Below are 14,660 nucleotides of genomic sequence, written 5' to 3' on the forward strand. Positions count from 1 at the left end.
AGGCTATGTGCTGTACACACACATGGAAGTGTATGATTGATTAAGATGCACATTATAGTAAAGCTTTGTAAAACACACACACATACACACAAACACAGAGACGTGAGAGAGTCAAGCACGTAACCTTTAGCATACTGCTCAAATGAAGCACTGCAACTGCTGCCCTCAAGTGATTCCTCATCTACGGGATAATAAAAACCTTAAGAAAACTCAAAGAAGCTTTGAAACCTCATGTGTACTGACCCGTACAAACATTTACCATGGTAGTCATAGTTTCCTTTAAAATACCATAATTACTACAGGTATTGTTTCTACAATTGTGGTAAACTGGTATTTGTGACTACTGGCATATGAAAATATACAAAACAACAGACATATTCTGAAAGCATCTTATCCAGTTTGCAAGAGATCCCTTATATTTCAATAACAACAGTACAGTAACTATAGTATTTTAACAGAAACTATGACTATAATGGTATATTTTAGTAAGAAAACAAAAAAAAATTGTGGGTCACTTTTTGGACGAGGGATCTAGGCATCTGATGTTTTGTAGTGATGTGAACATATGTGGCATTTCTGTAGCATATTAATGAACGTTTTACATCTTTTTTTCACACAAAAAGTCTCTCCTTTCCATGAGATGGAAAGATAGATCTGCAGTCACTCACATAAAAAGCAACGAGGAGCATGTGTGTTGGTCATAAACCCCGGGAAATCCCATAATTCCCTGTTTCAGGGTCATGAATGTGGCATGTGAGATATGAGGGCTCTTAATTGCCACAACAGAGGTCCCCACACACACACACACACACACACAAGCAAAATACATAATCATACTCAATGGCAGAAGTTTGCAGAGACAAAAATGACAGGAAGTCACTCATTGTCATAGATAGCTGGCGGTCATAGATAGGTGACATGAGAGACAGAATCTGATGACGATGCAACAAACCTGATCAGAGTTTAACTTTGCAAATGCAAATGCAACTCGATGACACACTATCAATATGTACTGTATATAAATTCAAAAGGACACCAGGGAACTTTTTACCTTAACTGAACAGCTTCGGAGTCAGTGGAATGGTTATATTACTTATTTTGGGTTGAATGGTGGTGGTTTCGCACCCCCCTGGTGCCTGAGAGCGGAAAAAACTCACTTGTAACTTTGCCGTCAGGAAGTATCCTGTGATATCAGGTCTCACGATGTAACGAATTGCTTGACGGCACTGCACACTTACACGCCCCCATTCAAGCACTGGCTAGCTATAAGCATAAGGCAACGATAGATTGAGTTATGGCTGAGCCTGTAAAAAAGAAGCAGAAAGCTAGGGAATCTTTGTCGGAGGATAAACGAAAGAGGAAACGGGACACTGACCGAGCAAGAAGTCAGTAAATATCGGACCGGCTTTTTCAGAATGGCGAGAACTGAGGGAAACAGAAGCCTGACCTGAATGCTGACCTGGCCTTCTTGCTGTTGCACTTGTAAGTATCTTTGGAATAAACTATGTTTAATATTTAATTTTCAAGTAATTGTGACCTCAGGATGTTTGCTATTGTCTGTAAAGGTTTTTATTATGATCGCTGTCTGTTACGGGCTTACTAGATACTATAACTTTGATGTTTGCATTGTCATTAGCAAACACGTTTGATTTCTGTAGTTGTTTGGCGCTCCTCTGTCGGTTTTATTTGTGTAACTTAGTTCGCAAATAAATAGATATCAAATTCTTCAAATCAAGACAGCGGTGTATCCTACCCGCGTCTAAATGGCTAGCGGAGATTTTGGCTTGATCTAGCTAGATGGATGCAGGATGCTGCCCTTCTATGTGTCTAATTTAGCTTGCACGCTGCATCCAGTTGTTACTTTGCTTTTATTTGGTGGCGGTGTAGCTTTTTTGCAGTGCGCTACATGTAGAAGCCGATGGCTCACCAATCGCATTCTGTATTGTATTGATCCATAATATGCTACAAATCCTCGTCAACTAAAATGAAGCCCAGACTCAGAATATTTTCCGTGACCGTCTTGTTAGCAAATATAGAAGTTACGAAATTAGTTTTGAAGTTTTAAAATAGCCGGTTCATGCTCAGCTGGGTTGACAGCTGATCAGCTGGGTTGCTGGTGGCAAGGGGGGGGGGGGGACAACAGTTCGTTTTTACAACAGTGTGTTTGAAAGCATATACTACCAGACACCAGGGGGAGCTAGGGGGAGCTTTGTAGAGAAAACACACTCAGGCTTGCCTGGTGTCCCTTTAAAAATGAAACGTGGAAAACCATGTCAGAAAGTGCTCCCATTCTGAGCCTGTTTGATTCATATGATTTCTGTTATAAACACCTATTTGCGAGCATATTTTCAAATGATAACATCACATAGCAAAAAAAAAAAAAAACATAAAATAGCTTGTCTTGCTTTCCATGCATTTTCCAACATATATCTTAACATCATTAAAACAAGATTAATTTAGCTCAGAAGCTAATCTGTGTAGGACATTATGATGATATTCAGAGAATATATACAAATTAAGTGTATTTTTCTTGCCTCACTGACATATTTAAGTATAAATCTTAAGAAAATTAAAAGAGATTTATGATTAATACAAGAAAAAGATTGTCAACAGGGCAAATAATTAAAAAATATATTATTATATTACATTATATTATATTATATTATATTATATTATATTATATATACATTTAACATATTTAAAATATTTTATATTATTAAGGATGTTTTTATAGTTATATCATATTATATTATATATTGTAGTTTTTTTAAATTATTATTATAAAATGGAAAATGAGGTTTTTTTGGGGGGGTTTCAGTGTAAGTCATCTGGCAGTAAGAACAAAATAAGAAACCTTTAAAAAACAGATTGACGTGTCTCATCCTCTCTTTCAAAAAAGCTCTGCAATCTCACACAATTATCACACACATGCATAGACACACAAATAAACAGATACAAATGCATAAATCTACAAAAAAGGGTCAGGTCAGTAGGTCTGCATGGGCATAACTGCTTAAACTGCAGAATATGTAGACAAACAAACCGTTTTGTGATTAGTGTGAATTCGAAGCACGTTTTGCAACCCTCCGTACCAACAATCGCACTCGTTTCCTCACTGCGAGGACCATGTTTTTTTCTTCTGTCTTAATGAAACAGTATTTTATTCCTCTGCTGTTTCACAGCAAGGGGAGGGGAAAAACATCTGGAAGGCATTTTTCCTTTTTTCCCCCCGCTTTTTTCCTTCTTTTTCTCTGGGATCAGCAGACAGCACAATGACGGCTATAGCTTCCAGATGTGAGAACACAAACTCTCGCTCTCACTCGCTCTGATTTCTCCAATCCTAAATGCAAATGAATGAAAGAAAACCATCTATGCTGGTCCATCTGTGGCTTTTTGCTCCAAAAACACACATACCCCATGATGCTCTGAGGTGCTCTAGTCATGCTGACACCGAGTTAGCAGCTCAAGCACAGGTATGTAGGGAATGTTATTTCAGAGGAAGTGTGTGCACATGTGTGAGCCTCATGACAGCCCAAGGGAACCTCAGGCCGTTGTAGGGGTGCTTAGAACTCTAGAGAAGCCACACACACACACACACACACACACTGACCCCCCCAATTAATCACAACAAAGCCTCAGCAAAGCCCAAACATGGAGTCCGTTTAAAAGCTCTGTGAAAGAGTCCATTCATACAGAACAGAGCAGACAGAAATACAATACTCGAAAACTTCAACTTTCAAACTCTGGGAACCAGAGATCTGAACGCACACACGTGCATGTATGGCAAACAACAGTGTGTGTGTGTGTGTGTGTGTGTGTGTGTGTGTGTGTGTGTGTGTGTGTGTGTGTGTGTGTGTGTGTGTGTGTGTGTGTGTGTGTGTGTGTGTGTGTGTGTGTGTGTGTGTGTGTGCGCGCGTGCGCGTGTGCGTGTGTGTGTGTGTGTAGCAGGGGTGGCAGGCTGTATCAAGACCAGATGTAATCCGAAAGACTAAAACCCTGTCTGCCCCCCACTATACTGATACAACTAGATTCACTTTCTGAAGATGTGAGCAGAAGCCCATGCAGAACTCTCCACTGCAGTGCTATAAAGTTGCCAAGTTGTTCTGATTGGTTTAAGAATGTTGCTTTGGGCTTTCTATGGTGTTCTGTGTTTGATATGGAGTCACTATGCAGTTACAAAGATGCTCTGAGAGGTTTTAGAATGTTGCTATGGGGTTTCAGTGGTGTTCTAAGTGGTTGCTAGGGAGTTGCTATGCAGTGAGAATCTATATGGTTTCTACGGACTTGATTTGCAGTTGCTAAGATGTTCTAACAATGTTCAATAGTTGCTATGCAGTGAGAATGTTGCTATGGGGTTTTTAAGGTGTTCTATGTGGTTGCTATGGGGTCACTATGCAGTTGCGAAGGTGTTCTGGGAGGTTTAAGAATGTAGCTATAGGGTTCCTAGGGTGTTCTATGTGGCTTCTGGGGAGTTACTATACAGTGAGAATGTTGCTATACATGAATATCAGTCACATGACCTCTTACGTCATCCGCTCTTTTTCCAGTTGACTGCCGCCATCTTGAGTACCTGCCGAGTACTGTCTACAATACTGACGGCATTAGCTAGGAAGCAGATTTTCTCTGTTTGTTTCACTTTATACATAACCAACTTTGTTTATGTAAACCCTGTGTGTATTTGACAGTATTCGCGCAATAAGACTAGAAAGATAACTTAGTTCAGTAACCTGTCGCTGTTGTTAGACAGGCTTAGTGTGCTTGCGAAGCGGTGTACGTGCTCAGAAAAGCCCTCGTTAGAACCGCGCATCAACACGTGAATGACTTGTTAGCACATGCAAATAATGAACTTATGTGAACTGCATTGTCCCGTTCCTCTGCGTTAACATTTGATGTGAATATACGTCACGTTGTAGCCTATGCTGAGACGGAGGCGCCAGAAATGCTACTGACAGAATGCACGATACGACATTTCTTCAAAAGCAGATGGTGGATATATTTTAATCCACGATCAATTGATCAATATAACATAAAAGCAAGCAGCTGCGTGCATGGTTGGGCATGATGTGATTGAAGGATTTTGAATGCGCTCCCTTAATAATTCCTAAAAAGATGACATCAGTTAAACGCGATCTCACATCTCTGTTAATATCAATTAAGCCGACTGCACAATGAATCTTTCATAATATATACACTTTGTATGTTACAATTAGAGGATTTGTCAGCATACAGAGCTCTGAACACAATGTCCGTTTTGAGCATAGAGGTTTTGAGCAGTGAGGGGAGTCTATCTTAAATGCTTCTGATTGGCCTTTGCGTTGAAGAAATCAACACGTATGTCTGTGATTGGCTACATCGCTCAACGCTGCAAACGTGTTTTAAAAGAAACTCTGGCCTGTAAATCGTTTCTATTTTGTTTTAGTTCTTGTTGCTTTTCTGCAAAAATGTATTAGTTTTTATATGTTTTATTCACAGATATTTCCAGTTTGCGGGAGTCCCGCGAATCGTTTTATTCTCCCTGCAACGCGCACACACACAGAGAGTGCATTGCCGCTCGCACTCGGCATCAAATCTAGTCCCGCGCCGGACTCTTTTGCATTGGGAGTGCATGTCTCTAGATCAAGGGCCCGGCCCGAGGATAGTGACGGGAAATATCGGCCCGCAAGTTCGGGCTCGGCCAGAGAATAAGCTCTAGTTCCTTTGCGACTGATGTATCGATCTTGCCGAATCAGGTACTCAAGATGGCGGAAAACAAGTTTTAGAATTGAGTGACGTCAGTGAGGAGACGTTGGTGACATCATCTGATATTCATGTATAGGGTTTCTAGGGTGTTCTAAGTGTTTGCTATGGGGTCACTATGCAGTTGCGAAGGTGTTCTGGGAGGTTTAAGAATGTTGCTATAGGGTTCCTAGGGTGTTCTATGTGGTTGCTAGGGAGTTGCTATTCTGTCAGGACCACTATCGTAAATATGATTGACAATTAGCATACGGTTAGGAGGTTTAAGGTGGTTTAAGAATGTCGCTATGGGGATTCTATGGTGTTCTATGTGGCTGCTAGGGAGTTGCTATGCAGTGAGAATGTTGCCATGTGGTTGCTAGGGAGTTGCTATGCAGTTGCGTGGTGTTTTGAGAGGTTTCTTGGGTGTTCTATGTGGTTGCAAGGGAGTTGCTCTGCAGTTGCTAAGGTGTTCTGAGAAGGTGTTCTGGGTTTCTACTAGGTTGTTGCCAAGTCAAAAGAGCCCACTCGCAAGTCTCTATCTATAATATTCTGATCTACAGATATGGTCCTTCAAATTCTATAGAATTTTTTCAACCATTTAATTGTCACATAAATACAGCCTTGATGAGCATTAGATACTTCTTTCAAAGACATAAAAAATTCATACCAACCTCAAACATTTGCACGGTAGTGTATGAGCAATAATAATAATTATGCTTGATTTAATAAGCACATTAACAATTCACCAACTTTGACACACTTTAAGTATAAAATTGACAAACCAGTTTAAGTAATTTCTCACATCAAAAGCAACACAGCGTGAAATGGATCCCACTCAAAGTGATTTTCCAGACGTTGTGTCTCCGGATGGGGCACTGTAAACCTCTGGGGTGGTCATAATCTGAAGAGCACCACCCACAGTATGCCACCTTTAACCTCTGACCCGGTGACCTCATCTCCTGTAGGTCTGCTGTCTTTAACTACTATAGCTCACCTTCCTTTCTCCCCTCAATCACTTGTTTTTTTCACTTTCTCCTTTCTTACTCTGGTCCTTTCTCTCTGAAACACGCACAGTCCTGAACACTTCTCAACCTACTTTCTCACTAGAAGATTCATTTTAGCAGTTCAGACCATTTGATTCAATGAACTGCTTAAGAAAACGATTCAATGATTCTTTTGAGTCATCACTCAAGTGAAATAAATATTTTCTTAAATACCGCTGTTAATTGTTCAATTAAGTTGTTTTAAATATTGCATTGTAGCTTTGTGAACCAATTCAACTAATCTATTCTATTTATATAAAATATACATATCTTATATTGTAATTCACTTGAATATAAAAAAATCGAATTTGCGATCTCGTCTTCAGTATGTCTGATATATATATATATATATAGAGAGAGAGAGAGAGAGAGAGAGAGAGAGAGAGAGATAGAGAGAGAGAGAGAGAGAGAGAGAGAGAGAGAGAGAGAGAGAGAGAGAGAGAGAGAGAGAGAGAGAGAGAGAGAGAGAGAGAGAAAACACTAGTTCAAAATAATGATCCATGAGAAACTTTATATGTGAACCCAACAGACATGTGGGTCAGGGTTTGGTCCTCATGTCTGAAAGAGGCAATATCTGTTTTTTATAGTGTGTGAACTGAGACATTGAAGGTTTCACCAACTATCACCCTCCCAAATGTGGCTTTAGATTGAAGGGAGACTTGAAACACTTTCAATCATAAAACAATGCAACTCTAAAACACACACTATAAAGCCCAAACCACACAAACCGAGAGGGGGGAAAAAAAAAAAATTCTACACTTGGCCACAAAAACAGCACTGTCTAATACAGTACAAAACATACAACATTTCTGTCCTGAGATCCCAGAGCTGAACCTCCCAGACATTGAAGCCAAGTACAGGGCCGAGAGCTGGTCTGGTCTTACGTAATACACAAAATTAAGACTGCTGACATGGTAACTACTGGACTACCATCTATTCACATACTTCTACTATCAATTTGAATACTCACACTAACCTTGAAAAGTACATACTGTACTTACAAAGTAAGTTTGTGCTTTTAAGTATGAAGCAAGCTAAAATTGCAGACAGACATACTACAAAGTCATAAAATTATGTATCGATCGATACAAATAATATATTGTGCGGTTGTGGCCAAATAGTCCAAAAAGCATTCATATGTTTCAAACTGAATGTAGTATGTCATCTGGGTACCTGATGATGGATGGATGGATGTAGTATCTCATCTGGGTACCTGATTGTCAACGAACTACTATGACTTTTCTTTACTATGAATTGGCATGCACTAATCCTAATCTTGAATACTTTAGATTTATTGTATTGTATAAATACTAAGATTTATTGTTTGTGAAGATATGCATAATTTAAACATCCATCAGGTGTAATATGCTATCTGGACACCTTTGACATCCTATTGTCTGTGATTTGGGACATGCTTCATATTTACCGTATCTTAATAAAACAGAAGCATACTTCAAAAACCCACTGTAAATAGTACACCCATCCATGCACCTTCAGCTTCAATATACTATTTTTTGAGATGCGCTGATCTTAACATAGTATGCTATATAAGCATGTGACAGCATGTGAAACAGAAACATACTTCAAAAATACATAGAAAATACTGAAATCCAGTCACATTTGACGTACTATTTCAAGCATACTATTTTGAGATGCACTTATCTTAATATTGCAAGCTATGTAAGATAAACAGTGTGTGAAAAGATGCATACTTCAAAACTCCATCGTCAATACTATGCCATCCAGTCACTTTTGACATACTATGTATTTACAGCATAACGTGATTTGCATGTGCTAATCCTAATACTGAATACTACAAGAATGAGAGTGTAAAAAGTACAAACTAATCTATATCTTGAATACTATGTATGATGTATAGTATGCATAAAGATGCATACTTTTAAAAAATCCACTGTAAATAGTATACCATCCATGCACCTTCAAAATATTTTTTTTGAGATGCACTAATCTTAACCCAGCATCATGCTATATAAGATGGATCGTTTTTGACACAGAAACGTACTTCAAAAATGTATTGTAAATACAATGCAATCCAGTCAATTTTGAGATTCATTAAACTTAATATTGCAGGCTATGTAAGATGATATGTCAACAGATGCATACTTGCACACATTGACATCCAGTCACTATTGACATACTATTTCCTGCATGCTTTAGGGCAGGGATGGGCAACTACGGTCCTCAAGGGCCACTGTCCTGCAGAGTTTAGCTCCAACCCTAATTAAACACACCTGAACAAGCTAATCAATGTTTTCAGGATTACTAAAAAATAATTTTTGTCAGGGTTGGAGCTAAACTCTGCAGGACAGTGGCCCTCGAGGACCGGAGTTGCCCATCCCTGCTTTAGGGTGTTTACTCTTAAGCTTGCATCCTATTTAATATGGAGAGTATGAGACTGATGCATATTTAGAAAATCCTTCTTAAATAGTATGCCATTCATCCAGGCACTTATAACATTACATTTTCAACATACTATGATTTGGAACATACTCATTTTAATCTTGCATACCGCACAGGATAGTTTGTATGCAAAAAAGGAATTCTGGGAGTTTGATTAGGAGGGAAACCCTTCATCCTTTTCCTGTTGGAACTGGACGGGTACCTTTTAATAGCCAGAGGAAGACACCACTTGTTCTGTTAATGGGACCAATAGAGCCAAAGGCAACACGAATTACGGTAGATTTCTTCATGAGTCATCGTTCTATGATTGCTCTCTATGATTCTTACTAAATTAATCGCTGAATGAAGACAGCTGAAATGGACAGCTTGTTTTATTACACTAGAAACATTTTTGAAAGGTTCCAAGGGTGTGAAATTTTGGCTAAAACATTCCAGAGTTTCTCCTCTGAAGGCTTTAAGGGTCTCCAGAACACAACAACAAGAGTAACTAAAACCAGAAACAGCACACGTGGGCAATAAACAATCGTTACAACATGCCATTTGTTAAAAGGCATTTGTGTACTTTCAAAAGTGGAGCATACCCAACAGGCTAAATGAGCGAGGGCGGTCCGCCGAGAGTGTTCGTAAAAATCTCATAAAATAGCACTAGTGTGAGTAATAAAGCAGAATAGCCCTGCACAGGAAGTGCAGCAGCATCACCGTTGGCCATTTTTGCCTTTACAAGCTTCAGCCTACTCTGACGTATGAGCTCTCCTGTATCCCACGATGCTCTGCCAGTCCCACCATAAATTTTATGACGGCACGTTATTCTATACCAGGAGATTTGATTAGCCCCGCCCACTGCATGACATCACCGCCGCGGAAACACCGCGGAGTGTTGCAAACTGACTCAGCTTCACAGCTCAAAAAAAGTGCATCCTTGAAAACTTGTGAGTCTGACTGTGGATCAAATCCACCATCTTTCCCCGGTACACGTGTACACTAAGAAATTGGAAGCATACAGTAATGAAGTCTGTAGTTTACACTATATAGGGATCGCAGTTGAATTTAGCATAAAGCATTCTAGATTGCGAATGAAACCAAATAACTAATGCATTTCAATCCAATTTGACACTACTGAGCATCTTTGTAACAGATGCTCTGTGAGAGATGTCTCTAATACATAGTCAAGTCAATGAATCACTCTAATTAATACAGCATTGACTCGTGCAGGCAAAAGTGATGAAGTTGACAAGTTTTCACTGCTCAACACTTTGGATACACTCTTAAAAATGGAAATAAATGGTTCTCAAGTACAGCAAAGAATATTTTTTGACTGTGTAAACTGGTTTACACACCTTTTGACCAATAAATTTCATGATTACATTACGTTTACAAAGAGAAATTTCTATGAAATATTTCAGAGCTAAACAAAACAAGAAAAAGGCCCTGTTTTGATTTCCATTACTTTTCCGGGTCTATAAAATTCCTAGTTCCTCAGGTTTTCCATGACATGTTCTTAAGTTGCTATATAGTTTTTTGAAGATTAAAACGCTCTTGGTGTTTCCTTATAGGTTCTTCAGAAAAGTGTTTTGCATAATGAGTTCTTTAAAGCACGAGAACATGATGGTTTTCTAAAGAACTGGAGAATAAAAAGTTATATGGAAAGTTAAAGTCAAATTATGAAACTGTTTTAGGTTCTAATTAGAATCTGGATTTAAGCATGTAAGCATGTTCTTGAGATGTTCCTCGACCAAAATGCTCTCGTTGTAATTAAAACAGCTCAATAATTCCATCAGTATAATGAGCAGCCAAGTGGCCATGACCAGACACGAATCTAATCACACATGCAGAGCAGAATTTCCAACCCCGCACTCTCGATCCCTCCCCCTTTTTTTCCCCCTCCCTCCAGCCTGGAGAAAGAGAGAGTGAGAGAGGGGTACTCCCTGGGACAGGCTGGAGAGACCAGGAGGATGAGAATGAGAGATCATATCCTGTCTGCTTTGGCTCCGTCATTACTGTACAAACCACTGATTCACGTTCACAACTAGTAAACACCACAGTAACAGTGTGATATAAGGAGCTTTATAATGACGGAACGCTAAAACCAGATCAAACAACTGATCTAACCATTGAAAGTTGGCTTTTAATATGCTAAAAAAAGAAAAACATTGTCATGCATATTGCATGGAAAATATTGATTAAACAACGAATAATTTCTCAACTTTTAACAAATGGCATATTGCTGATCATGTCAAAATGCATGTGACTTGATAAATGCATATAAATATCTCTACAATAGCTGTTCTACATAGTCTGCTGAGTAATTCCTTATAAGTGGTTTACAAGATAATTGCGAGCTTCACCTCGAGCATCTCTGCTTTACTACAGAAGACACGCAGCGACTCCACCCTGACCCACTGATGTTCTTCATTACAGACCATCTACCAGGAACCAAGACAGACTAACGTGCATTTATTTACATTTATCTATTATTTTCATCGGTCTATCGCCAAACAAAAGGAGATCCAGAGTAATTGGTTCGTTTTTTATGAGCCTATGGAAAAACATAAACTCTCTGTCGCTCTCTCTCTCTCCTTGTGTGTTTCTCGTCCTGCATATTTTTCCAATTACGTTCTGCAGTTAGCGCGCCTGCTGGAGGAAAACTTATTTCTGCCAGATCCCCTAAAAACATCTGGAACATCTTCCAAAGTCTACAAAGACCATCCTAGGTTGTATGGTCTGATACCAAAAGGGGTCCTGATGTCGTACTCCCCTAAAGATAAAGCTTCTTCAATAGTCTCTGAGATTCGGCAAAGAAATCAAAACACTGCAAAGGTTTAGGTAGATCAGCGTTTTTTTTTACGGGTTCTGGTGAAGCATCACACAAATGGTTTTCTAAAGCAGAACTTAAGAAGGTTCTCCTGTGACTTTGATTCCTACTGGAATGTTTATTTTTAAGAGTGTACGTTTCTAAAAAAAACTATGCCATCTATGCTGATTTACAGATGCCAGAAACCAATAGCCTATTCTGAAGTGAAGAATCTAAAATGTGAAATGCAAAAAAGGAGCACTGAAGAAACCTATTCACACATATGGAATCCTGGAATCCAGATTTCTACTATGAGGTCTCTGTTTGCTAATTTGCATACGAATTGTTGAGTGTCGTAGCGTAAAGGAGTTTGATGCCACAATAAGATTTCCTCACGCATCTGTTGCCTTGCACGGGAAAACTTCCCTCATTCCGTTATTCGTTTCTGCTCTAATGCTGACGCACAAAAAAAGGTGCAAAACAAAAGTCACAGCCACTGAACTTCGGACGCGAAAATCTCACTCTAGACCCCCCCCCCCCCCCCCCCCCTTCTCCGGTCATTCCAAACGCGGTACGGCGGACTGACCATGGAATGCGCTCGCGCAACGGAACCGCAGCCCCGGGTTAGCGCGGCCCGCGGCACAAAGTAACAGTTTGGGAACAGCTGATTCGCCGCTTACCTGCGCTGACTCGTGAGGTGACAAACATCAGGAATACTAGGAGTACCGACAGTCGCACCTCCTTAAACCTCCTCTTTACTTTCCATCTGATAGGTGTATCCATGACCACCTGCGTCCGTCCTGACGCGTAGAGTTTAATGATAGTATTATGACAACTGCTTGAAATCAGGACAGTGACCCAAAAGTCCCGGAGAGAGAAAGCGCGAGAGCTCAAAGCCTCTCATGCAGCCATGCGTTAATAAAGTCCTGCAGGAAAATTCAGAGGATGGATAGATGGATGGATGGGGCACCTCTCTCCCTTCTTTTCCCTTCTGTTCTTTCCTTCCCTCAGTGCGCTGCAGTGATGCCCCCGTCACTGAAACTTCGCGGAGCCAAAGTGGGAAAAAACTTCATTCACAAAGACTGTCAGTCACGCGGCGAGCAGCCAATCGGAGAGCAGTACAAAAAATGCTCGGTTTCTGATTGGTTATTACTATGGGTAGGCGGGAAGTTTACATTGTGGGACTTAATTTACTCTCTCTCTCTCTCTCTCTCTCTCTCTCTCTCTCTCTCTCTCTCTCTCTCTCTCTCTCTTGTCTGAAAGTTTTTAGTCCATTGAAGTGACTGCAGACTGTCTTTTAGTATTTTTTGACTCTTCTAATTTGATGGATGTAGCAACAGAAAACATTTTAGGGCAATCACTAAAGGATGACTCTTGTTAAGGTAATGTCCTAAATAATATAGAAAGAAAGAGTTCTTCATTAGTCTATCATAAAGGCTGTAAAAATACATATTGAAATTAATACATATAATTTAAATTTAATTTTGTGTCGTGCGGAATGGTTTATTTAAAATAATGACAATCTGACTGGACGTTATCAATCAGAATACCAATAATAATTAGATACCAATCAGAATCCTCTAATTCTTATAATGGACCAATGTAAAGTACTTTTAATCAACACTGTGTGTAAAATACATAAATAAACTTGCTTTGTCTTACCTTATGTGAACTATTCTAGCATAGGAACGGTGCTGTTCATGGGAGCCAAGGGTTATTTCAAGTCGTTCCTAAAATTAAAGTTTGCAAACTATTTTAAGGCTGAAACGATTCAGGACCTCCTGACGTACGCGACAGCTGGAGCACACAAGGCCACAAGGGTGATGACCTTTTGACATGGGTCCGAATGTATCGAGGGGAAGGGGATCCTGTTCAGGTTACATGTAAAAACAAAATGAAGCCAGTTACTTCCCTTACAAATCAATCAATTATTTTGTTTAATGCATAAATATAGATAAAAGAAGTACAGTATGGACAATACAATCAGTTGCATTCTCATGTCAGTAAGTGGAAAATTTCTTTTTTAGCTTGTGTTTATCAAAAAATACTAACCAGGTTACACCTGTATTAAGTCAACAAAGTCAAGGTGAAGTGCCATTTGCAACTCACTTCACTTCTGTAATATGACTTATTGCAGTTCATAGGATCCTCAATATTTATATTTATGCATTTAGCAGATGCTTTTATTCAAAGTGACTTAAAAAAGAGGGGAATAGAGCAATGATATTCGAAATATACAATTCCCGGTTTACGTATTACACTACTACAGTAGATTAGGAAGCAAGCTATGAAGAGGAGAAATATAGAGAAGAAAAAGAAGTTTGAGAATATGGGAAAATTAATTTGAAGTATGGGAATTTGGAAGTGTAAGGGAATTAATTTTGTCCTTTAGGAACTGATTGCATCATGAAAAGTGGGTTACATACCAGAATGAAGCAAAGTGTTTAAAGGATGAAAAAATTTAAGAGGGATTCATTGAAAAGGAATGTCATTTTAGAGGCGGAGCAACTGATTATGAAGACCAGAGCCTCTCTCAATGGCAATGACGAAGACTAACATTTTCTTTCTTTGGAATAATGTGCAGTTATGAATCATGGAATGTTATTAAGAAAGTGAAAAGGGTCAGATTTGATTTCATGTTGACTTAAAGTGCATGTGCCAGAGGTGACATCATACTGTAGTTCAGCTGA

The 14,660-nt window shown here is 39.3% G+C and overlaps 1 protein-coding gene across 2 annotated transcripts in view; it reads right to left on the reverse strand.

Moving 5' to 3' along the window:
* Window positions 1-13,023, reverse strand: part of col5a1 (procollagen, type V, alpha 1) — a 116,616-nt gene extending 103,593 nt beyond the window's left edge. For both annotated transcript variants that reach the window (XM_077194272.1, XM_077194271.1), the window contains exon 1: window positions 12,651-13,023. In XM_077194272.1, coding sequence (XP_077050387.1) covers window positions 12,651-12,753 — 103 coding nt within the window. In that variant the 5' untranslated portion in view covers window positions 12,754-13,023. The remainder of the gene's footprint in view (window positions 1-12,650) is intronic.
* Between the last annotated feature and the right edge of the window lie 1,637 nt (window positions 13,024-14,660).

The sequence above is a fragment of the Siphateles boraxobius genome, unplaced genomic scaffold, assembly GCF_051911475.1.
Source record: "Siphateles boraxobius isolate OS27281-9 unplaced genomic scaffold, OSU_SipBor_1 11, whole genome shotgun sequence".
Classification (NCBI taxonomy): Eukaryota; Metazoa; Chordata; class Actinopteri; order Cypriniformes; family Leuciscidae; genus Siphateles; species Siphateles boraxobius.